We start from the raw sequence: 23,911 nt of genomic DNA, 5'->3' as shown, positions 1-23,911 counted from the left end.
ACTTCTTTGAATCCTCAGTCTAGACTAAACCATCTGTGCTAGATGGAAAATTAACAAAATGTACATTTCAAGATAATCAGCATGTGTACAGAAAAAAATTAATTAAGAAAAAAACTGTCTGGGTGAAACAAAAAGTCAGTCATCCAACAAGGATAGGGGCTCTTCACCCCAATGAACTAAATACAAAAAATTGAAATTGGGTGACTGACAAAGTTGCACCTAAAGCCAACCAAAAACACCACATCCCTGATACAAAATATGAAGAACAGAAGCGGTATTCAGTGGACTGGAAGACCAGCCATGAAACCACCAAAATGTGGGACTTTAAAGGTGTATGGTAATGACACAGACAGGGCAATTGAAGATGAATAAAAAATCAACTTTAATATTTAACATATTACATTAAAAAAGGTACAATAATTGTACCCGAACATTGGTGGTCAAATATATAAGACAGACATTACAGTAGATATACAGATGAATACTACGTTCATTAGAAGCCGAGAAGATGCAGGGGGTCACCGAGGTCCTACATGTTTCGCCATTTCATTGGCTTCATCAGGGACTAAGTGACTTGTGACCTCTCGCAGTGGCTCTAAATACTAATAAATAAGAATGTTACTAGTGTTCATATGTGCATATAAACGCACAAAAAACCAAATCAATATATTAGCATTTAAGGCATATAAATACAGATAAGCATTTCAAACTTACCAAAGCGTAATAAACATAGACACAGCAACTGTAAACTGCATGACTGGGCGTGTGCATAACATGGTGCCAGACCTCCCCCCGAAAGTCCCGGATGGACGTGGGGTGGTGAGTACCTTAAGAGGCCAACCAATGCTGGACCGGACTGGGACACAGTGATCGGCTAATTTGTCAAATGCGAAAGGGTAGAATAATAGGTTCCAACCTCTGAAAGGGGAAAGGAGGGGGATTAGGTTGGAGACTCAATAGAATATGTATTGGATCAAGCATATTAAGCCTTCAAGCAATTAGGCAAAAGATAAAAAACATATATATATGTATATATATGTTCCACATCAAAAACGGGAAAGTTAGAGGGTCCACAAAGGGAGACTATAAAAAAGAAGAAGAACCAAAAATACCAGAATAAGTGTGAGAAACAGAATAAGTGTAAGTGTAAAAAACCAATAGAAGACCTTGTGCCGCAGCACGTGCATGCAAAAGGAATCACGGAAAAGCAGTGATGAGCCAAAGAAAAAGGGAAAAAAAGGTGAGTAGTAAGGTAGTGTATGGGTAGTCACCTATTGATTTAGGGGGCGCCATGGAACAGAAACTGAAAAAAGGGGGGGGAAAAAAAGAGAGATGGAACATGGGTGCCGATAGTGAGGAATTGCAACATGTGAACAGTATGTACATATACCGGTGGACTAATAGAGAGGGAGTGAAAAAAGATAGCCCAAGTGCAAAGTGTGATGGTTTGGAGAGGATTACCAAGTGATCAGACCTTTAGTGTGGAGACCAAGTAAAACCTAAATAATCAAGGGAGAAAAGAGCCCCAGGTAGAACTGAACAAAGAAGGAAGAAATAGCGAGTACAAAACAGTATTCCTAGACAACAAGATGAGCCTTACCATAAGCCTGAATTAGCGGAGTTATCCGCTCCTCCCCCTGAGGTTCCCGCATCCGCCCTTTCGAGGGACGGATGTTTTGGCCGGATGTTGACGCTCCCCGCACATGCGCGGTGTGCGTTCTTCCGACCACTAGTTGGCGCCCGCACCGGAAGTGACCTATAGAGGCCGGTTTTGGCCGTGTCACTTCCGGTGGGACCGGACTACAAAAGGACCGATTGCGGCGCAGTTTGATCAGGTCACCACTACCTGACGCTGCGCTGCGCGGGACGGATGCAAATCTAATTCAGGCTTATGGTAAGGCTCATCTTGTTGTCTAGGAATACTGTTTTGTACTCGCTATTTCTTCCTTCTTTGTTCAGTTCTACCTGGGGCTCTTTTCTCCCTTGATTATTTAGGTTTTACTTGGTCTCCACACTAAAGGTCTGATCACTTGGTAATCCTCTCCAAACCATCACACTTTGCACTTGGGCTATCTTTTTTCACTCCCTCTCTATTAGTCCACCGGTATATGTACATACTGTTCACATGTTGCAATTCCTCACTATCGGCACCCATGTTCCATCTCTCTTTTTTTCCCCCCCCTTTTCTCAGTTTCTGTTCCATGGCGCCCCCTAAATCAATAGGGGACTACCCATACACTACCTTACTACTCACCTTTTTTTCCCTTTTTCTTTGGCTCATCACTGCTTTTCCGTGATTCCTTTTGCATGCACGTGTTGCGGCACAAGGTCTTCTATTGGTTTTTTACACTTACACTTATTCTGTTTCTCACACTTATTCTGGTATTTTTGGTTCTTCTTTTTTATAGTCTCCCTTTGTGGACCCTCTAACTTTCCCGTTTTTGATGTGGAACATATATATACATATATATATGTTTTTTATCTTTTGCCTAATTGCTTGAAGGCTTAATATGCTTGATCCAATACATATTCTAATGAGTCTCCAACCTAATCCCCCTCCTTTCCCCTTTCAGAGGTTGGAACCTATTATTCTACCCTTTCGCATTTGACAAATTAGCCGATCACTGTGTCCCAGTCCGGTCCAGCATTGGTTGGCCTCTTAAGGTACTCACCACCCCACGTCCATCCGGGACTTTCGGGGGGAGGTCTGGCACCATGTTATGCACACGCCCAGTCATGCAGTTTACAGTTGCTGTGTCTGTTTATTACGCTTTGGTAAGTTTGAAATGCTTATCTGTATTTATATGCCTTAAATGCTAATATATTGATTTGGTTTTTTGTGCGTTTATATGCACATATGAACACTAGTAACATTCTTATTTATTAGTATTTAGAGCCACTGCGAGAGGTCACAAGTCACTTAGTCCCTGATGAAGCCAATGAAATGGCGAAACATGTAGGACCTCGGTGACCCCCTGCATCTTCTCGGCTTCTAATGAACGTAGTATTCATCTGTATATCTACTGTAATGTCTGTCTTATATATTTGACCACCAATGTTCGGGTACAATTATTGTACCTTTTTTAATGTAATATGTTAAATATTAAAGTTGATTTTTTATTCATCTTCAATTGCCCTGTCTGTGTCATTACCATACACCTTTAAAGTCCCACATTTTGGTGGTTTCATGGCTGGTCTTCCAGTCCACTGAATACCGCTTCTGTTCTTCATATTTTGTATCAGGGATGTGGTGTTTTTGGTTGGCTTTAGGTGCAACTTTGTCAGTCACCCAATTTCAATTTTTTGTATATAGACCAATTCTTTTTTCATTTTGGACCGCCTAAGGGAGTGTTATAACCTCTATTTTCTTTTTGCCATCTATGACCTATTGGGGAGATGTAGCTTCACTTCCTGCCCCATAGCCAAATCAAATTGTGAGAGGAAATCCCTGCAAATCTAGATCTATTATGTGTAATCTGCTGGGGACAGCCAGAAATTTCAGATTTTTTTTTACTTTCACCTTTAATGACAACGGTAAACAGGACAGAGGGTGAATCTCCCTAACTGGGACACAGCAATAAAAAACCTAAAAGATGTTCTAATCCATCTCTGCTCCATCTAAAACTTAAAAAAAAGAAGTTTTGCCTTTAGTTATACTTCAAATGCATCCAATTACAGTTTTCAGTTGATATTTTGCTTTTAAGCATAGAAGCATTTCAAGTTCGTCTAAAGCCCAAACCTTTTTTTTTTTTTTTTGAGTATTACAGTGCGTTTTTGCACTTGCACTACTTTTGGTGCGATGCAGTGCAATTTTAGCTCATTTAATTGAATGGGCTGAAAATTATATCCCACTGAATTGCACAGGATCAGACCGTGTTCTGTGTGATTCCTGGTGTGAACCGGCACTAACAGAGTATTTCCCTGTCTTGGAGAAGTTTTCTTTTTTGTCAGGAAGGGAAGGCCCAGGAAAGAAATGAAGAAACAGATCGGTAACAAAAAAAGTGTTGGCTGTATATATACCTAAACTCATTTTCCTTGGCTCAGGAAGCCAACCTTCTCTTCAGATGAACAAAACAAAAACATTAGGAATTTTAAAAACATAATTTGTATAGGATTCAATTTTTCAAGTTTGAACCATAATTCCTTGAGTAAATGAAAATTGACTTGTTTAACCACTTAAGCCCCGGAAGATTTTACCCTCATTCCGACCAGGGGGTATTTTGCGATTCGGCACTGCGTGACTTTAACGGACAATTGCGCGGTCGTGCGACGCTGTACCTAAACGAATTTGGCGTCCTTTTTTTCCCACAAACAGAGCTTTCTTTTGGTGGTATTTGATCACCTGTGCGATTTTTTGATCACGCGCTATAAACAAAAAAAGAGCGTCAATTTTGCAAAAATAACAATATTTTTCACATTTTTTTATATGAAATTCCCCCCAAAAAAAATGTAAAAATCAAAATTTTTTAACATTTTCGGCCAATTTGTTTTATGCTACCTATGTTTGGTAAAAAAAATCGCAAAAAGCGTATTTTGATTGGTTTGCGCAAAAGTTATCGCGTTTACTAACAAAGGGAAAGATTTTTGTCATTTTTGTTGTTTTTTTTTTTAACGCGTAATGGCGGCGATCTGCGATTTTTTTTTTTTGCGGTACTGCGACATTGCGGCGGACAGATCGGACCCTTGACTGACATTTTTGACACTTTTGGGGTTACCAGTGACATTTCTACAGTAATCAGTGCTATATATATATATATATGCACTGTTACTGTAAAAATACACTGGTAGTGAAGGGGTTAACTTTATTTGGGAGGGAGGGGCTGTGTGTGTCCCTAGGGGCTTGCTTTCTACTGTGATTGGCTGTGGCTTCAGCTGTAAGGACACTGATCAACGGATCTACATAGTAGATCCATGTGATCTGTGTCTTTGCAGCGAGGAGAATGACAGGCAGCTTGTTTACACAAGCTGCCTGACATTCTCCCTCTCCCCCGCCGATCGCCGAGTGACCGGCGGACATCGGGTCCGCTGGTCACACGCGCGGGGGGGTCCGTGACCACGCGGGAGCGCGCCTCCGGGGGCGCGCGCTCGCTCCCTAGACCCTCACAAGCAAGCAACGTAGCCCTACGTTAGTTTGCCTGTGAGGGGCTGACCGCCGACGTAGATAGTCGTGCGGCGGTCGGCAAGTGGTTAACGCTCATTCAAACTTCTGCAAATTAAAAACATGCACTTTTTTAATGCTTAATGTTGTGTTTTGATGCACTTTTCATCATTTTCTTATGCTGAAAAGGGTGCATTCCATATTTTTTGAGCATCTGCATGCATTAAGTCTTATGTAAAATGCATATACAGGGCTTCTTGCATGGTTTTGGCTGTGGTTTCCAGCACCCACATCTATTAGTACCACATGTAAAACAGCATCAAGTTTAGTTTTTGAAGAATGCACCTCAAAAATAAATGAAGGTTATGCTGAAAACGATACTCTAAGCGCTTTTTTTATTTTTTGTAGTCCGCCTTGCATTAAATCACATTTAAAGCACAGAGATACAAATCGAAACAAAATAAATTGCAGCTTACCAGTTGTTAGATGAGGTGGCATTCAATTTCTTTTTCCAGCTTTTTTTTCTTTTTTTTAAATCAGAGAAAACTTTTATTGAGAAAACTCAAACCATTACAACGGGTAAAATGTACATTTAACTTCAGCATTGAAAGTTTTTGCCACAAAATTCCAATCTCATCTCTTGAAATATAGGTACACAATCCAAACCACATTGCCTATTTAAAACCACACAGATAAATAAAGCCTTCCCCCACCCCATCACCTCTAGGCAATTATAATGGCCCCGCTAACACTTCAGTAAAGTAAGTTAAGTTAACAATCGATCCTTGATAAGGTAGTTTTTTTTTTTTTTTTTTTTCTTTAATTTTGCTTTGCTTTCCTGGGGATCCTGCCAATAATTTAATTCCTGTCCAACATTCACTCACTCACTTGTAGTTCACAGAAGGTAGCTTAGAAAGCTAATACAATTGTTTGTGATGTTGGCCTAGCCCACATGAATTTACAAGAATGCTGGATTTCTGACTTGCAGAAGAAGTACTTGGCCTAAGTGCCGGTTCACACTATTGCGATGACAGACATCACATGTGATTCGGAGCGCACTGCTCCTAAAATCACATGCGATGTCTGTGCGGTGCAAATTCAGCTATACAGATTGTATGGCTAAATTCGCCCTGCAATCACATTGAACTTGCACAGGACCCTTTTTTTGGTCCACAGCAGAATCGGATCGCATGGTGGTTCACACAAGTGCGATCCGATTCATGCACGAACTGTCAGTTCGCACTGCGATATGCGAGCTGATCTGGGGGTATCGTTAACTTTTTGACACCCCCAGTGATTCGCATATGTGCTGCGAATGCGATACGGGAACACGCAGTAGATTCGCAGTGTTCCCGCATCGCAATATTGTGAACCAGGACTTATAGAAAAGAGAGAATAAAACACCCAACACATCAAATGACTAGTAAGCCACAGTGTGTAACATTTTTGTTCTTGGGCTTGGATATGCTTTAAAGTGACACTAAACTACATGCTTCTTGAAAAATAATTCATACACATTCAACACTTAAAATGGAGCTCCACCCAAAAGGGGAAGTTTCGCTTTAAGGCCTCCTCCCTCCTCCTCTTCTGCAAACGGCACTTATTTTTTTTGGAGGGGGGAGTTGTGGGTACCTGGTCTTGGCCTGATCCTGGGACAGGTGAGTGTCTGTTTATTAAAAGTCAGCAGCTACATTTTCAGTGACAAAATGCCCGGAGCTCCTTTTTAACAGGCCAGTAATCTATTTTTCATGAAGTAATTTTTTACAGTGTTTTTCTGCTTCCTCGTAACTATGAACATAAGTTCCCAGGCATAGTCCCTAGTCCATCTCGGGAGCAAACAAGAGAGTGTGCCTATTTTCCTACATACAGTGGGACCATGGAGAATGAACGTAGCCACTCTCTAACAAGAAAAAGAAAATTGGAGGTTTTGGAGGAGGCTGAGACCAATATAAGGCACTTTTCAGAGTTAAGAATGCATACTTGAGTAGAATTATTTTTTAAACCTGAGTTTAGTGCTACTTTAAGGTTAATGGAGTCAAGAGGAAAATAAAAATCCCTGAACTTCTGTCCTATAGACTTGCTTTTGATTATTGCGCTCTGCCCTCATTTTAAGAGAGGTTTTGCCAAGTCCACTTTTCTGTTTTTTATCCATCTTCTTTTGTTGTAGAATACTGTATTTAGCTTCTTATCTTTATATTGTATTGTATTTGTTGTGTAGTTTGAATAATTCTAAACTTTTACATTTTCATGATAAGTATACATTATAACAAAGTATTGTTCTTTTTATTTTAAAAAACTAGTAAACATATTTTATATGTTGCTAATATAGTATGTATTTCTAATTGTTCTTATGTTCAGCTTTAACAGGTCATAATAACACGTTGGCAAGAATAGTTTGCTGCAAATGTTATGTTGTTAAACCACAATAAATTGATATTAAAGGCTTTTTTTGAAATAACAAGCATGTTATATACATACTTACCTGCTCTGTGTAATGGTTTTGCACAGAGTAGCCCCAATCCTCCTCGGGACCCCCGCTGTTGCTCCTGGCCCCTCCCTCCTGCCGAGTGCCCCAAGAGCAAGCAGCTTGCTATGGGAGCACCCAAGCAGGCTTACTGCCAAGCCACTGCTCTGCATGCCTATTCACACAAAGAGCCGTGGCTCTGCCTCTCTCCTCATTAGCTCACTGGCTGTTATTGACAAAAGCCAAAGAGGAGGGAGAGTCCCCGGAGAGCTGAGGCTCTTGTTCACATCGCTGGATCGTGATGGGGCTCAGGTAAGTATTGGGGGAGGGGGGTAAAAACCTTAAGCCTTTAGAACAACTTTAAAATAAACTTTTCATAATAGACCCATGTAAAGGCAATGGGAGGTCCCCCCTCCTACTCGACAAAAGCCAACCAAGAGACTGCTCCTCTTATCTGAATGGAACAAGAAACAAACCACAGAGAAGATTGAAAGCCCCACCCCACATCGCCCTCTGTTCCCCCCAGTGGTTTTTCTTTCCCTATCTAAATAGAATGTGAAGACTATTCTTGTTGGCCCATGTTATGGTTTTTGTTTCTTGGCTCCTCATGGAGTCAGAAGTTTTTCCTATTAAAGATTTTAAAATTTACTTGGCCATTAAAACGTTGGCTTTACAATCTTCACTTGGGAAGATTCCTGAGCATGCACTTAGTCTATAGAGCAGACAGAGGTTCCTGCAGCTGAGGCAAGAGTGAGGCAGGTTCTGGGCATTTCTTGAAGTGTTCTTAGAGGAGACGGTGCCTTCATTTTACCAGGGCAGCACCAGAACATGGCTTTTGGTTGGCCACATGGTCGTAACCTTAAGTGCTTGGAGCACACAACTACTGGAAGTGATGTAGTTTCTGGCACTTTACTCCAGATGATACTGGGATAGGTAAAGCTTGAGTTACAGATTACTCACTTCTGTCCTACCAAATTTGTGCCTGGAAACCTGAATCTGCAAGGTCATTGAGCACTTTTTCCCCTTCCAGTCAGTGCTTTTAAATTAAATAAACAATATACTTTCCTCAAATTTTCTTAAGGGAATTAAAAAAAAAAAAAAAGTATTTCCTTGTCTTATACCTACAACTTTTCTTTTCTGACACCTTAAATTGGTCTTGTAGAAACGTTACCCATTAGATTTATAAGGTAACATCTTAGCCAATTTGTTCAGTTTTGAGTTTCCTTATGCTGGCCATACACGCACAGAATTTCGGCCGAAAATGGTCGTTTTAGGAAAGATCGTTCGAAAATCGGGCCGTTAGTGAACAAAAGTTTGCCGACGAATTCGATCGTGTGCTCGGCTAATGTCGATGGATCCATAGCGAAAACTTTTATCGTTTCTACGAAAGTTTTTATGTGTATGGTAAAATTGAAATGAAAATAATATTCTGACTCATATTGTGCATGTTATCAAACGATCATTATGATCATGAAAACGATTATGTAAAAGAGTTTATTCTGTAAGTTAGTGGCCAATTCGCTTTCGACCGAAGAATAATCGTTCAGTCTGCAAACGGCCGAAATTCATCGGTTGGCTGATGTGGAGAAGGAGAGGGAAATCTGGGATCACTCTTGTGTTTCAAAACTCCTCTATGGCAACCTGTATTCTGCTCAATACCATAAGTAGGTTCTATTCAAACGCTGAGAAGATGAGGGTGGGACTTAAATCTTCTCTGTATGTTTCCTGTCCTGATCGGATGGGAGGGGCAGTCTTGGTCGTCTGTAATTGAGGAGTCCTAAAATAAGATTACCAGTAAAACTGGTCAACATGGAACGAAATTCGTCCGGTTCAGCAAGGATTCCCTGAATTTCAATACATGTATGGGCAGGGAGGTTGTACAGAAGTCGAACTTTCCCTGCTCAACCTGAGCTGCAGGCTATAGTAGCCTGCAACGCTGATCAGTGTTTTCTGATGGCAGGAAAATCTCCCAGCTCTCAGAATACAATATCTTGAATGTGTGGATGAGGGAATCAAGTCCATTTTCTTTCATTCAACCCCCTGACCCATTTCAAAAATGCACTGATGGAAAATGCAGGGATGTGAACCTGGCCCATAGGAATCCATGTTGAACAGACTCTGATGTGTTTCTGCTAAAATGAAATGCACTGATAAGCGCATAGGTGTGAACCAGGCCTTAGCGCTCCAAGGCACTCTTCTGCAGCTAGATGACATCTGTACTTGTCACTCCTTCTCGATCACTGGCATCATTTCTCAATTGTTTTACAGGTTTGGAGTCCTTAGCCATACAGAGTTTTTCTTCTGCCACAAACCACTACCTGCCAAGACTTTAGCTCTGTTTTATTTTTTATTTTTTTTTTTACCAGGGGCACCTTTATAGGTCAATACAGACTATATAAATGTTTAAACTCAGTGACTAAAGCTGGCCATACACAGATCAAAACGCAGCCAGTTCAACATTGACCTACCAAATTTTGAATGGTGTATGGCCAGCTTTAGCCATTGGCAGAAACCCACAGAATTTGATCAATGTGTGGCCGTCCCCGCTCGACAAAAGTCGATTGGCTGCTGTGCCTGCTGTAAAAATACAATGTCCTGGTAGTGGGGGCCTGATTTGTGTGGATGGAGGAATTTATTTTCATTAACCCAGCAGGCTGACAAAAAAGAAAAAGGAACAGTGTATAGCCAGCTCAAGTATTAAAGCTTGAGGATGAGCAGGACAGCTTGGATTGGTATAGAGTTATATAGGTATAGAGATATATAGTTAAAAAGCTAGCAGTTTGGTGTAGACGTCGAACACAGTGCTTGTGTTTCTAAAATAACTTTTCATGTTTTTTTTTTTTTTTTGTCAGATTATGTCGGAAATTTATGCAAGCCCTAATGTGTAACTTGTACTAAAAATATATTTATAGTCCCCAAAAAAAAAAAAGTGTAAAATCACATTACTATTTCTGCATTCGTGTTTGATGGATACGATATTGATATGTTTTTTTTATTACCAAGGAAAGATTTACTATGTTAACTTAAATGTGTCATAGAATCAAGACAGTTAATCCTTGTATTCTAAACCTGCATTATCAAAAGTTTATTTTATTTTTTAGGCAAAACACAAGTGCCTGTCTTTGGATAGCAATCATAAAATGAATGATCAAGAAAGTAAACAGGTAATATATATAATAATATATAATATATTTATATGCAGGTAATAACGTAAATATTGTTAAAGGGAAACTAAAAGGATTCTGCTTAATTAAAAAAAATATACATATATATATATATATATATATATATATATATATATATATATAATATACACACACACACATTAATTGGATGCATTTCACACCCATCTATGCCAGCTGGACAAAATTGCCCCATATTTTTGATAATATGCTTTTTTTTATTTTTTTTCTGAACTACCTTGGTGAGAAACGTAAACCACATTTTAAACACTAGATTGAGCTGACAATTATAGAAATTAACCACTTAAGCCCCGGAGGATTTGGCTGCTAAAGGACCAGGGGTTTTTTTGCGATTTTTTACTGCGTGACTTTAACGGACAATTGCGCGGTCGTGCGACGCTGTACCTAAACGAATTTGACGTCCTTTTTTTCCCACAAACAGAGCTTTCTTTTGGTGGTATTTGATCACCTGTGCGATTTTTTGATCACGCGCTATAAACAAAAAAAGAGCGTAAATTTTGCAAAAATAACAATATTTTTCACATTTTTTTATATGAAATTCCCCCAAAAAAAAAGTAAAAATCAAAATTTTTTAACATTTTTCGGCCAATTTGTTTTATGCTACCTATGTTTGGTAAAAAAAATCGCAAAAAGCGTATTTTGATTGGTTTGCGCAAAAGTTATCGCGTTTACTAACAAAGAGAAAGATTTTTGTCATTTTTGGTGGTTTTTTTTTTTAACGCGTAATGGCGGCGATCTGCGATTTTTTTTTCGGTACTGCGACATTGCGGCGGACAGATCGGACCCTTGACTGACATTTTTGACACTTTTGGGGTTACCAGTGACATTACTGCAGTAATCAGTGCTATACATATGCACTGTTACTGCAAAAATGACACTGGCAGGGAAGGGGTTAACTTTATTGGACAGGGAGGGGTTAAGTGTGTCCTAGGGGCGTGCTTTCTACTGTGTAGGGACATTCCTATTGGTGTAAAAGCAAAGATCAACCGTTCTACATAGTAGAACGGTCAGATCTTTACTTTTACACAGGGAGAACTGACAGGCAGCTTGTTTACACAAGCTGCTCTGTCTTTCTCCCTTCACAGGAGCGATCGCAGTGTGACTGGCGGACATCGAGTCCGCCGGTCACACGCACTGACTTGCCTGTGAACGAGCCGCGGCGGGCGCGCGCCTCGGCGGGCGCGCGCCCGCTCGCTATAGGCTCGCAAGTCAGTGACAGGCGAGTGACGTACCGATACGTCACTCTGCCTGGCCGGGGCTGACCGCCGCAGTATATAGTCGTGCGGCGGTCGGCAACCGGTTAATCTAGTACAAAATTACGGGAAAATTTGTCAAGCCTGCACAAATGTGCGTATGTGACGTTTGTCCAACTAATGCTTTATAGACCCTTCTAAATCTTAGTAGGTGGCCCAGAATGTCTCAAAGTAGCTGTAGACCTTTGCATACCAAGCACTGGTATTGCAGCCTAATGATTTTCACATATTCAGATACATCTTTGTAAATAGAATTATAATCTGTATTTTTTTTTATTTTTTTAGGCTAAGTTTACATCTAGGCCTCCCAGATCGCAGACGGAATCGCTGTGATTCTGCCCGCGATCCCAAATAGATGTGAACAGAGCCTTACGTGCATATATAACTTCTTGAGTTTTAATTTGATTTCATGTCTGTTGAACAGAGCCACCTCAGTGTTTTCTCAGTGGTGAACCCATTGGCTTCCAGTATAACATCCAGTATCACATCTAGCCTGGCATCCAGTATTGGTTCAGACAGTTCATCCCCTACTGCTCTCTCATCAAGTGTTAATGCCAAAGCACTCCCTTTCTACCCTGCCAGTAATACTGTTGAATCAGTAATAGGTAAGTTTCCAGATTCTTGAATTAGTAATTTTTGTATTAAATAATTAAAGTGCCTCTGCAGTTTTTTAGCAGATATGATTCATAAACCATAACAATGGGTACTACCACAGTTCATTTATGCAGTTTCTACTAGGTATTGGAATGGCAGTGTTCTGTTTCTTGTACGTTTTTACAATTTAACTTCATGTATATTAAGCCCTCCTCTTTATAAATGCATGCTGCGGCGGCAGATGTAGGAGGTTAGTGATTGTTGCTTTTGGTAGTAGTAGTAGTAGTAGTAGTAGTCTTTCCATTCTTCAATTGTGAAAAATTATTGGTGCTTTTGTGGTGTGCTGCTTGGAAGCTTTCCTCTGTATCCAGTCCTCCTCCTAAACAATTCTTTCCTATTGCGATCCCAGCTCTGCTATGTTCAGATATATATTTTTTTCTTTTTATGTTGAATAAGCAAGGTCTTTATTAAAGTATTTTGTATACAAAAAAAAGTGAAGTATTAAAACCTGGCCGAAGTGTGATCTACAATATATACACATGAAAATGGTCCAGGACCTATCCATAGTTGTGTGGACATTAGTAATACTTACAAAACCAAATGTACATCAAAATGCTATACCAGCGTTCTAGGCATGTGAAATACAAGGGTATCAGTGGTGGAAGACATAGGGCAGGTTAATACTATGACTTACACTGGGAGACCATTCAGGTCATAAACAACAAAGCTCATAAATTTACACAATCATAAATCATGTGTAGAAAAAAGGGTGGTGACCTTTTCGTTACAAGAAGAAAAAAAGCTCAACTAGGCAATGTGACATATAAATTAAACCCAAGAGTGAGGGGTAAGATTTTTAAATTCTCATCTGTTTCTCCAGGTTACTGGGCTTTCTTTTCAGGTTTCTTGTAGGGGAGAGGGGCATTAACGTCTGCTAATCAGGAGTGTAATGTGGGAGGAAGTGCCTCCTCGGGCTATTTTCACTGTATAAAGTTTTGTGTAAAAAATGTTGCCATGTAATTATCAGTATCTGGATCCAGGAAAAGCCCAAAGCTTCACTGTTTGATTTCCAGAGTCGGGGGCGAGCCTGACAGTCTGATCATTTTTGTAAAATTGAAGACTAGTATAGAAGGTGGAAATTATTTTTTTGAAATGAGTACTACAATTAACTTCCAACAGCGGAACTGGGGTCAATACCTTATTAATCTCTGAGAACTGGGTACGGAAGGCATGGCAGAGCTGAAAATATCAAAATAACATATTTTGAAGAGAGAACATTTCCTTTAGCTTCTGAAATGTTTTGGGTCCAATGCGAGAAAGTACATGGTGCAAATATACTATTCCCTTAGAAGTCCACAGGCCTGAGTTTGGCAGTCATAGAAATTTGTGTAAGTGGTTGTTGTAGGGGTGTATAGGCGTGAAGAGAAGGGGTATTGTTTTTGACCATTGCCAGCCAGCTCCTAGATTTGCTGGTGGTGGTGGTAGACCTTGCCTCTCCGATCATAGACTTCCCTCGAGCCTTGCACCCCCATAGAATAATCTGTAGAGATGGGAGGCAAAATGAGCAGTGGGTGTACAGACAATGGTCAGGTACCACAATCATCCGCCTTATCCAGATGGTACAAGTGGGAGAGCTGGGCCGATAAATAGCACACGTTAAGATCTGGCAGGGCGGTTCCCCCAAGGTTCGTGGGATTTTTAATGGTAAGAAAGGGTAGCTTACAATGGCTTTTTCCCCAGACGAAGGTGTTAAGAATGAAGCCCATCGTTTTGAAGAATTTAGGTGGTAAATAAAAAAAAATTTTTTTTTCAGTGGTTGGTTGGTTGGGAATCTTCCTACTCCTTTTTAGTCTCTCCATTAGCTTGTGATGTTGCCTTCTTATCCTGCCCCTACATTACTGCATATATGTAAATGTAAACTGCAAGAGCTGCTGATCACATAACATGGACATATTTTTCATAATGCTGTTTTGGAGAAATATCCACTCATCTCAACCCTTCGACTGCAGTGACTGCCTCCAAGACTAACTGGCAACCCGACTCCACTTTGCTATAGTTGTGCAGGGGGAAAGATGATATAGAAGTAGAAATCTAAATATTCAGTCTGAAATAATTAGTGTATGCAAGCTATATATTTGCACTATTTAGCTATGCTTACTTAGACTTGTCTAAGTCTGGCAATTGGTATGTGTGTTGAAGTGAATTTTGAGCAAGGACATTTAGGTATTTCCATGTTTTAAACAAATCGTAAATGAGCTCTAAAACTACCTTGATTTTTCTCACAGTCGGTTCAAAGATCAACATGTGGTGCTGTAGGGTGGGGATAGCATGGGAATGTCTTCTGCGGGAGCTGAGGAAGTGCTCCCCATGGATGTGGAGCATCACATAAGAGAACCTCAAAATATTTGTAAATCTCCATTGAGAACTGATTGCTAGTATATCTAGCGATCCCAAATGGAATCTGTAAAAGATGTTATACATTAACTGCTAGTTACATCACAAGATAGGGAAAAAGAAACCCAGTGCAAACAATATAAAGGTTAATGTTTCAAAATGCACATATGACAATAAATATTATTGCAGGGTAGAATGAATAGACCATGAAAACCAAGAATGAGATGTGAGTGAGCATATTGCCAGAACACAAAGAAGTAATAAAAGTATATAGACGATATGGAGCCATAGTCAAATAAGTCCCCAGGGGATTGGTATCCGTCACTCCTGAATTGGGAACAAGCAAAAGGCAATAATAAATTAAATTGACCAAATATATTACCTCATTGCATAGCGAGGGGAAGTGCCACACCTGAGCGATGGGATTCGCACAGGCATTGGCGCCAAACCTCCTTCGTGGAGTGAGCGCCAGAATGGGATCCAACACACCGGCGTCATGACGCCATGTGAGTTGACATCATATATTCGGTGCGGGAGATGTGGTGTCAATGCGAGTCGGGATAAGCCCACCTGAACCCCCGCGTCCAAAAGGATCAAGCGGGGAGGGCTCCCGGGACACATTGCAGCTCCCGGAAGCAGACAAAGGCCAAACAATACAACCAAATGTAAACAAGAGGAGCCAAGAAACTATGGATCATGAATATAGAGCATATAAATGTGCATATATACATACAATAGTGCCAAGAAATTGACACTAAACTACATATATGTCACAGACCCACACAAAGGGGGCCAACCATCTGAACAAATAGCCATCGGCTATTTATAGGACTACCCACTATAACAGCACATCTCCATCCCTGGATCAGTATTGCAATGGGGAAAAGGTGGTTTTAAAGTGGTTGTAAACCTCAGACATTATGTATGAACAAAGCATATCCCTCTATACTGTGTACTTGTCTTAATCCATTGCACGAAGTGTCACTTTTGTCGGCTGCTTTGTTCCTCTGCTATCAGCATGAATCACTTCTGAGAAGTTTTCCTGACACCAAGAGAAAAATGGTGACAGAGGAGGGAGCTTCAGCTAATTGACAGCCTCCGCTCGGTTTCTGTGAGCTGTGTGGAGAGAGGTGTGTCCCTTCCCTCCAATCAGCTGTCAGACCTCTCCTCACTGAGCTCTGCAGAGTGTAACTTCAGCTCTCCGCGCTCTTTCTGAACTCTGAGACAAGCTTTCAAATTTAGCACTTTGAACAGATGTAGAGAAGAGGGGGCTGCAGATAGACAGGTACATCTTATATAGGAGGATTTGTTTCATTTCTGTATATCACCTGAGGCCAGTCACCTCACTGGGTATAAGTAAGGGTTGACACTTAATACTAGCCCATGGATCTGGCGCTGTCCTTACCTGGGTCGGTTCTTCATCAATCTTTGGGTACCCGGTGCTGTCTTGTGGAAAGACCGCTGTATTTCCTGGTGTTTCACAGCCAGTTTTCCACTGTGCATGCGTGAGATGCACTGCGCTTTCCGTAATGCCCCTGCAGTCTTCTTGAATGTGTGACATGTTCCAGGAGGTTGTGGGCAGGGAAGTGGGGGTGGGTACCTGTTAAAAATAGGAAAAATAAAAAAGTTTACATTTTTGGCAGAGGTGGGGCAGAGGAGAATGAGAGAAACTTACTTTCTCTTACGTCCTCCGACAGTCGCCTCCTCCTCTAAGTCATCACTATTGGGTATTGAACAAAGTCATTTGCATATACACACCCATGGGGGCTGTCCCACTAGGTCAATACCCCCTGCAATGACCACTCCCAACTCAGTTTCTTTCTGCCTAGCGTCAGGAGTAGTTAGGCTTCCCTGTGCTGGGGCTACAGTCTCAGCCTATCTAATCTTTTTTTATTTGATTTTCTTTGAAAATGTCAGTTTTTTCTTACTTTACTAGCTGTTTATTTTGTCAGCTTAGTTTTATTCGACTCTTCGGATGAAGATGGATTCATGCGGTGCTGGGATTCGGACTGACCGCCCTGGTTCTCCAGGGCAGAGGGTCAGATGGACCCCCAGCCTGCCATCAAGCGTTCAGCTGTGGTTCGTCCTGGCATTATGAACGACCCATCCCTGCTCGCAGCAGGGATGCAGCCGTGAGGTGGCTACCTCACTGGACACATCTGCGATACTGCAGTGTAATGTCCCTGGCTAACGGCATTTCCTGTCAGATGAGGACAGCGGCTTTCCGTTCTGGGAGGCTCCCCACGCCATCTGGTACAGGTAAGTACTTCTGTGTGGGGCCTCTGTCTGGGGTGGCAGTCCTGTGTTGCTGTGTGTCCCCATGTCTGTGCCTGTGTGACTCCCTGATGCGGTCCCTGCGGGGATCGTTTGTACATGCGCTGCGGTGCTGTGTTTTTGGGGGTCCCCTTCCCTGTGTCACTTCAGTGTTTGTGGGAGTGCAGACTGTGTGTGTGGCGGCCACAGCGGGGTAAAACCGCGAACCCATTTTAGGTATGGGCAAGCATGTTTGGCATCACTATGGGCAATACTACATGCTGTTTTGCGCCATCCGACGCCATTTTGCGGTGGCAGAACGATCGTTCCGACCACATGTTCGGCGGCCATTTTGCCGGAGCCTTCCATTCAGTCCTATGGGGCAGCCATTTTCCCTGAGTCATGCAGCTTATAGTTCAGCCTACTCTGACAGCACTTCCTTTTCCTCTGAAGCAGCGACATCTGTGGTAACACTCTGTGGGGCTCTGCAGGCTACCTTCTGTATTGTCATTTCTGGCTCAGTTTTTTCTTCTCCTGTTTGGGGGTCCTTGTCACTGTATCTGTAGCGGTGGGCTGCGCACTCCGCAGCGGTTTTAAAGGGGCAGTACAAAATGTATTGCACTGTTGTTTCATCTTGGGCAATGGATTCTCAGGACAGCAAATTCCCCCCAGCTCTGGTGGGGGACCCCAGTTCTCCTATGGCCCCTCTGAGACCTGATTTGGCCGCTGTAGTTCCAACCTTGGTGTCCAATATGGAAATGCTGATGGCTGAACGTGCTGCCAGGAAGAGGCCCAAATTGTCTCTCTCTTCTGATACAGATGGTGATATGGCTGCTGCGGCTATTTGCTTTCCTGGGCTGTTGCTCCTGTTGAGCTTTGTTTTCTGTTGCTCAGAAGGTTCTCTTACTATGCGTGTAAGGTTCCTTTCTCTGATGTGGGTACTGCGTTGCCTTTTCTGCGGTTGCGTCTCCCACCCCTCATGTATACACTGCTTTGGGACATCCCAATAGTGATGACTTAGAGGAGGCGGCGACTGTCGGAGGACGTAAGAGAAAACTGGATTCGCCGCCCCCGCCCCTCTTTTGGGGTTGTTGTCTTATTACCTACTGCTATGCTACCAAACTGAGTTGGGAGTGGTCACTGCAGGGGGGTATTGACCTAGTGGGACAGCCCCCATGGGTGTTTATATGCAAATGCCTTTGTTCTTTTTGACTAAGTATTATGCCTAGCTACTCCTGCGGAGCGGAAGTCAATACCCAATAGTGATGACTTAGAGGAGGCGGCGACTGTCGGAGGACTCAGAGAAAGGAATTTTACAGGTAAGATTTTACAAAAATTCAGTTTTTTTAGATGAAGTTATGCTTTAAACAATTTTAGTGCTCCTACTGTGATCTGTTAAGGATACATTTCTGTATAGAGATTAGTGGGGGCTTTTTTATAGCTTATTTACAGCTAGGAATATAGAGAAGCTTCACACAAAAATTCTTGTTGTGTTCACTTTACATTCCTACTCATGTGCAGATGAAAAAATAATAGTTATTTGCTCTTTATTTGATTGGATATTTAAATTGATTTAAATTTATTGAGTACAAATTCTCAGCGTCTTTAGTAAATCAACCGGATTTATGTGAATATGCATAGTCTGTCCACAGGTTCACTTTAATGATCAGAAGGCAATGCTAAACAGACGCAATGATACAGTTTGTTTTATGACAAATTTACCACAATGTTACAGTTTAAAGTGATTGTAATCCCTTGCATATACCCAATAAAGTGACCTCAGGTGATACCTGTTTATCTGGGGTCTTCTCTTCTCTACATTCATTCAAAGTGCTGAATTTATAAAGCTTGTCAGAGTTCAGAAAAAAAGGGGATAGAGAGCTAATACTGCACTCTGCAGAGCTCCGTGAGGGCTGATTGGAGGGAAGGGACACACCTCCTTCACACGGCACACAGGAACAGAGCTGATGCTGTCAATCTGCTGGAGCTCCCTCCCCTGCCACCAATTTTCTCTTGCTGACAGGAAAACTTGTCAGAAGATATTCATGCTGATAGCAGAGGAAGAAAGCAGCAGACAGAAAAGACGCTCAGGGCTCTTAATTGAGACAAGTACACACTATAGAGCAGCCTTTTTCAACCAGTGTGCCCAGGCACCTTGGGGTGCCTTGAGGTTTCTTCAGGGGTGCCTTGGCAAAATTCCTAAAAATTGCCCAAAAATTGTATACAAGCTGGCGTGTGGATGAAGCCTGCCTTTTAGTTACACAAAGCCACAGGTTTTCATTGTGCACCATTACAACCTTCTAGCTGCCAGATTTCTAACGACCAATAACATCATCAGCTGATAAGGAGGATGTCAGTCACCTGTATAGCATCCTGTTTTGGCCCTCTCTTGCCCCTCTCCATTAACTTTGGGGTCATATTAGCTGAGTGATTGATAAAAACTAAGGGAGAAGAGAAACATTGGAATACTAGTCTGTACCAGTGTGCAAAAGTGTATTTGCTTTGGAGAATACATCACCTATAACGTTGGGTGCACCTTGCTGCATTATGTAAAACTATTAGAATCATTTTTACATTTTAGAATGAGGTGCCTCGAGACTGTCCATGATTTTAAAAGGGTGCCTCGAGATTATCCATACTTTTTGAAGGGTGCCTTGACTGAAAAAAGGTTGAGAAACACTGCTATAGAGGGATATGCTTTGTTCATATTTCATGTCTGAGGTTTACAACTACTTTAACCAGTTCTCTACCGGCACATTGTAAAATTACGCCAACAGTAACACACTCTCCCTCTGGGCAGGCGTCATATTGTAATGTTCTGGTACCTTTGGGTACCCTAATTACTCTTTCATAAGTGTATGCGCCCCACCATTCTCTTTTGGTAAGGTGCGCATACACCTTTAAGACTGATGCTGTCATCACTGAGCGCCGGACTGGATGGCTATTTAGATCGCCGGCTCTCACTCACATGTGTTCGTTCAAACTGCTTTGTGCCTTGATGCTAACCGGTCTTGAAGCTCACATGCTTGCAAGCATAACTCGCTGTCGGAACCACGCTGCGCTGATCCCTGTATCCCGCTACCGGATCATCCGCTCTTGCCGAACCTCTCCTCTGCTACATTGCTATTAGTGATAAGTACCCCACAGGGGAAACCTCTATAACCTTTATACTAAAGCTTACACTATCTAGCTCTGCATACTAAGGACTATTACTACATCTGCATTATCTAAGATTGCTAGCTCTTGAGCCTACTACCACCTGTTCTTGCACTGGGTTGATCTCTCTTGTATGTCCACCTGCTACTCTGTCATCTACTACCATACATGATTGCTAAACCTATCTGCATCCCATCTGCTACTATCTTACTTTCAAGAACATTTCCTTTCAAGTGTCTGTCATCTACCATCTCTACCCAACCTGTCTCTTCAGCCTATCATCACTGTGTTACTATATACATAAGTCACTCTAGGAAACATCTTATTGAGTGTGTGTATTTACTTGCTGAATTGAGATCATCCACACATGATGAGTCATTGAGAGTTGGGAATGGTGTCTAAGCGTTTCTCTACATGACTACTGAAGTGGAATATTTCTGCAGCTGAAAATCCACATCATACGTAAAACGCAGGAGCGTTACAGATTGAACGAACCACAAATGGATTCAGCAGAAATAACCACTCAGATGACACAATTAAAACAGCAAGTAACTGCGTTAATACACGCACTTGCTGAATTAAAAGAAGACAATCAGGCTCTGTCGCAGCAGGTAATTAGACTGACACAACTTACCTCTGCTCAGTCCCCTGAACCCAAAATAAATCCTCCTTTGGTATTTACAGGCGATCGCAAAAAATTTCGCGAATTTAAAAACGCATGTGAGTTACTTTTCTTGCTAAAACCCCGTACCTACCTTACTGATCACATTAAGGTTTGTACTATTATTTCTTACCTAACAGGCGATCCTCGGGCCTGGGCAGACTCTCTTTTTGAGAAAAACGACCAGCTTCTCAACTCCTATGCCTTGTTCCTAGCAGAACTCACTAGCCTATATGATGATCCCAATAGGCAGAGTACTGCCGATCTTCAATTAAGATCCTTGAAACAAGGTAGGAGACCTGTAGAAGACTTTGTCGCAGAATTCAAGAGATGGACCCTTGATTCAGAATGGAATGATGCATCTCTGAAAACCCAATTTAGGCTTGGCCTATCAGAGGCCGTTAAAGACGAGCTCGCCCGAGCGGATCTGCCAAAAACCCTGGATGCATTGATACAACTCAGTATCACCATAGATAGAAGACTAAGAGAAAGAAAGGCTGAGAAAATGGGAATGCCATTATCCAGTTCTTCTCGGATTTCGGCCGTTGACCCCGTTCCTATGGAGGTAGGAACCATACGCCCACCTCTATCAACTATGGAAAGAGCCAAAAGACGATCTGGTAATCTCTGCTTGTACTGTGCATCCCCGGATCACAAGATAAACGTCTGTCCCCTAGTCTACAAAAAGAAGGGTGAGTGTTCAAATGTCCTCCTAGGGGGATTGACAACTTCAATCACTAACCCTTACCTTTCTGTTTGCTTAACATTACAGTGGGACCAGAACAGGATTACTACTAAGGCCATGATTGACACAGGATCTTGTGGAAATTATATTGACATACGTTTTGCTGCTTTAAATAAAGTTCCTATTATTTCTAAACTTAAACCTGTCTCAGTAAGTCTTATTAACGGTGTTCCTTTATCCTCTGATCCGATCACTGATCAGACACAGGCACTCCTAGTCACTACTAATGGGTCTCATGGAGACCACTACCTTCGATCTAATACCTTCACCCCACTTTCCCATTGTGTTGGGACTTCCCTGGTTGCACACACATCAACCAACCATAGATTGGAAGGAACGGACCCTGGCCTTCCTCTCTTGCTATTGCGAGGGTACGTGTAACCTCCCGTCTTTCGGGAAGATCCTGTCTGTGGTGACAGATGAGATTGCACCACTATATTATCAGGATCTCTCTGAGGTTTTTCTTGAGAAAAATGCTCAAGCACTACCTCCCCATCGAGACTATGATTGTAGCATTGATCTACTCCCAAATAGCAAATTGCCGTTCGGTCATGTTTATCCTCTTTCACAGGATGAACTTTCCCATCTCAAAGACTATTTGGATGAGAATTTGGAAAAAGGTTTTATTAGACCTTCCACTTCTTCCACAGCAGCAGGACTCTTTTTTGTCCGCAATAAGGACTCAAGTCTCAGGCCTATCATCGACTATAGGCAATTGAATGCTATTACAATAAAAGATCGCTATCCTCTACCGCTTATCCCTGAGCTCATTGAGCAGGTGCGTGGAGCTACCTATTTTTCAAAATTGGACCTGAAAGGAGCATACAATCTCATTCGAATCCGTGATGGACACGAGTGGAAGACTGCATTCAGAACCAGATACGGATTGTTCGAATATCTTGTAATGCCATTCGGGCTATGCAACGCCCCTGCAGTTTTTCAACGATTTATAAACGATATTTTGAGACACTTACTAGATGTCTGTGTTGTGGTATATCTGGACGATATACTTATATATTCACGATCCCTGTCTGAACACATAAGACATGTAAGACTAGTATTATCGAGATTGCTTGCACACAACCTTTATGTGAAACTGAAAAAATGCTTGTTTCATAAAGAAGAGGTACTCTTTCTAGGCTACATCATATCCAAAACAGGAATCGAGATGGACATGAGTAAGATATCCTGCATTCAGGATTGGCCTACACCAACCACACGCAAGGCGCTACAGCGATTCCTTGGATTTTCGAATTTCTACAGGAAGTTTATTAGAAACTTCTCTGCCATTGTGAGACCCCTCACACAGCTCACTAGCATTAAAAAAACATTCAAATGGTCAGATGAAGCAAATAAAGCTTTTCACCTGTTAAAGACAAGGTTTACTTCTGCTCCCATATTACGCCATCCAGACCCATCCCTCCAATACATTCTGGAAGTAGATGCGTCAAACATGGCAGTAGGAGCAATACTCTCCCAACGACCAACTCACACTTCACCACTTCATCCAGTCGCCTTTTTTTCTAAATCCCTAAGCAGTCCTGAGATAAATTACCCCGTGGGTGAAAAGGAACTGCTTGCTATATAATTGGCTCTGGAGAATTGGCGACATCTACTCGAAGGCACCCAATTACCAATACTTATATACACGGACCATAAAAATCTCCAATATCTTCAGACTAACAAAACTCTCTCGCACCGACAGGTACGATGGTCACTATTCTTTTTAAGGTTTAACTTCCTAGTGACCTACACATCTGCAGATAAGAACAAAAAGGCGGATGCACTATCACGACTAACTGAAGAAAACTACTTTGAAATCCCTTCCGTTCCTATAATACCTCACAAACGCATTATTGGAGTTGTCCGTTCCTTGAAGGAAGAGGTTTTGCATGGTATAAGTTTGGATTCACCCCCACCACAACTAAATACTGATGCAGAAGGCTTCCTCTACTACAACGACAAACTTTACATACCACCTACCATACGCACCAAGATCTTGGAATTATCGCATGATGTGCCTATGGCAGGACATATGGGTATGACAAAGACTCTTAATCTGATTACCAGGCAATTCTGGTGGCCTGACA

General features: G+C 41.8%; 1 protein-coding gene across 2 annotated transcripts in view; it reads left to right on the top strand.

The window, feature by feature from the left end:
• Positions 1 to 23,911, top strand: part of UNKL (unk like zinc finger) — a 213,341-nt gene that overhangs the window by 146,933 nt on the left and 42,497 nt on the right. For both annotated transcript variants that reach the window (XM_082262085.1, XM_082262084.1), the window contains 2 exons: positions 10,664 to 10,726; positions 12,443 to 12,623. In XM_082262085.1, coding sequence (XP_082118211.1) covers positions 10,664 to 10,726; positions 12,443 to 12,623 — 244 coding nt within the window. The remainder of the gene's footprint in view (positions 1 to 10,663; positions 10,727 to 12,442; positions 12,624 to 23,911) is intronic.

Source organism: Pelophylax lessonae (assembly GCF_965119305.1).
Source record: "Pelophylax lessonae genome assembly, chromosome: 6".
NCBI lineage: Eukaryota > Metazoa > Chordata > Amphibia > Anura > Ranidae > Pelophylax > Pelophylax lessonae.
This window is presented reverse-complemented; position numbering and strand designations above follow the sequence as displayed.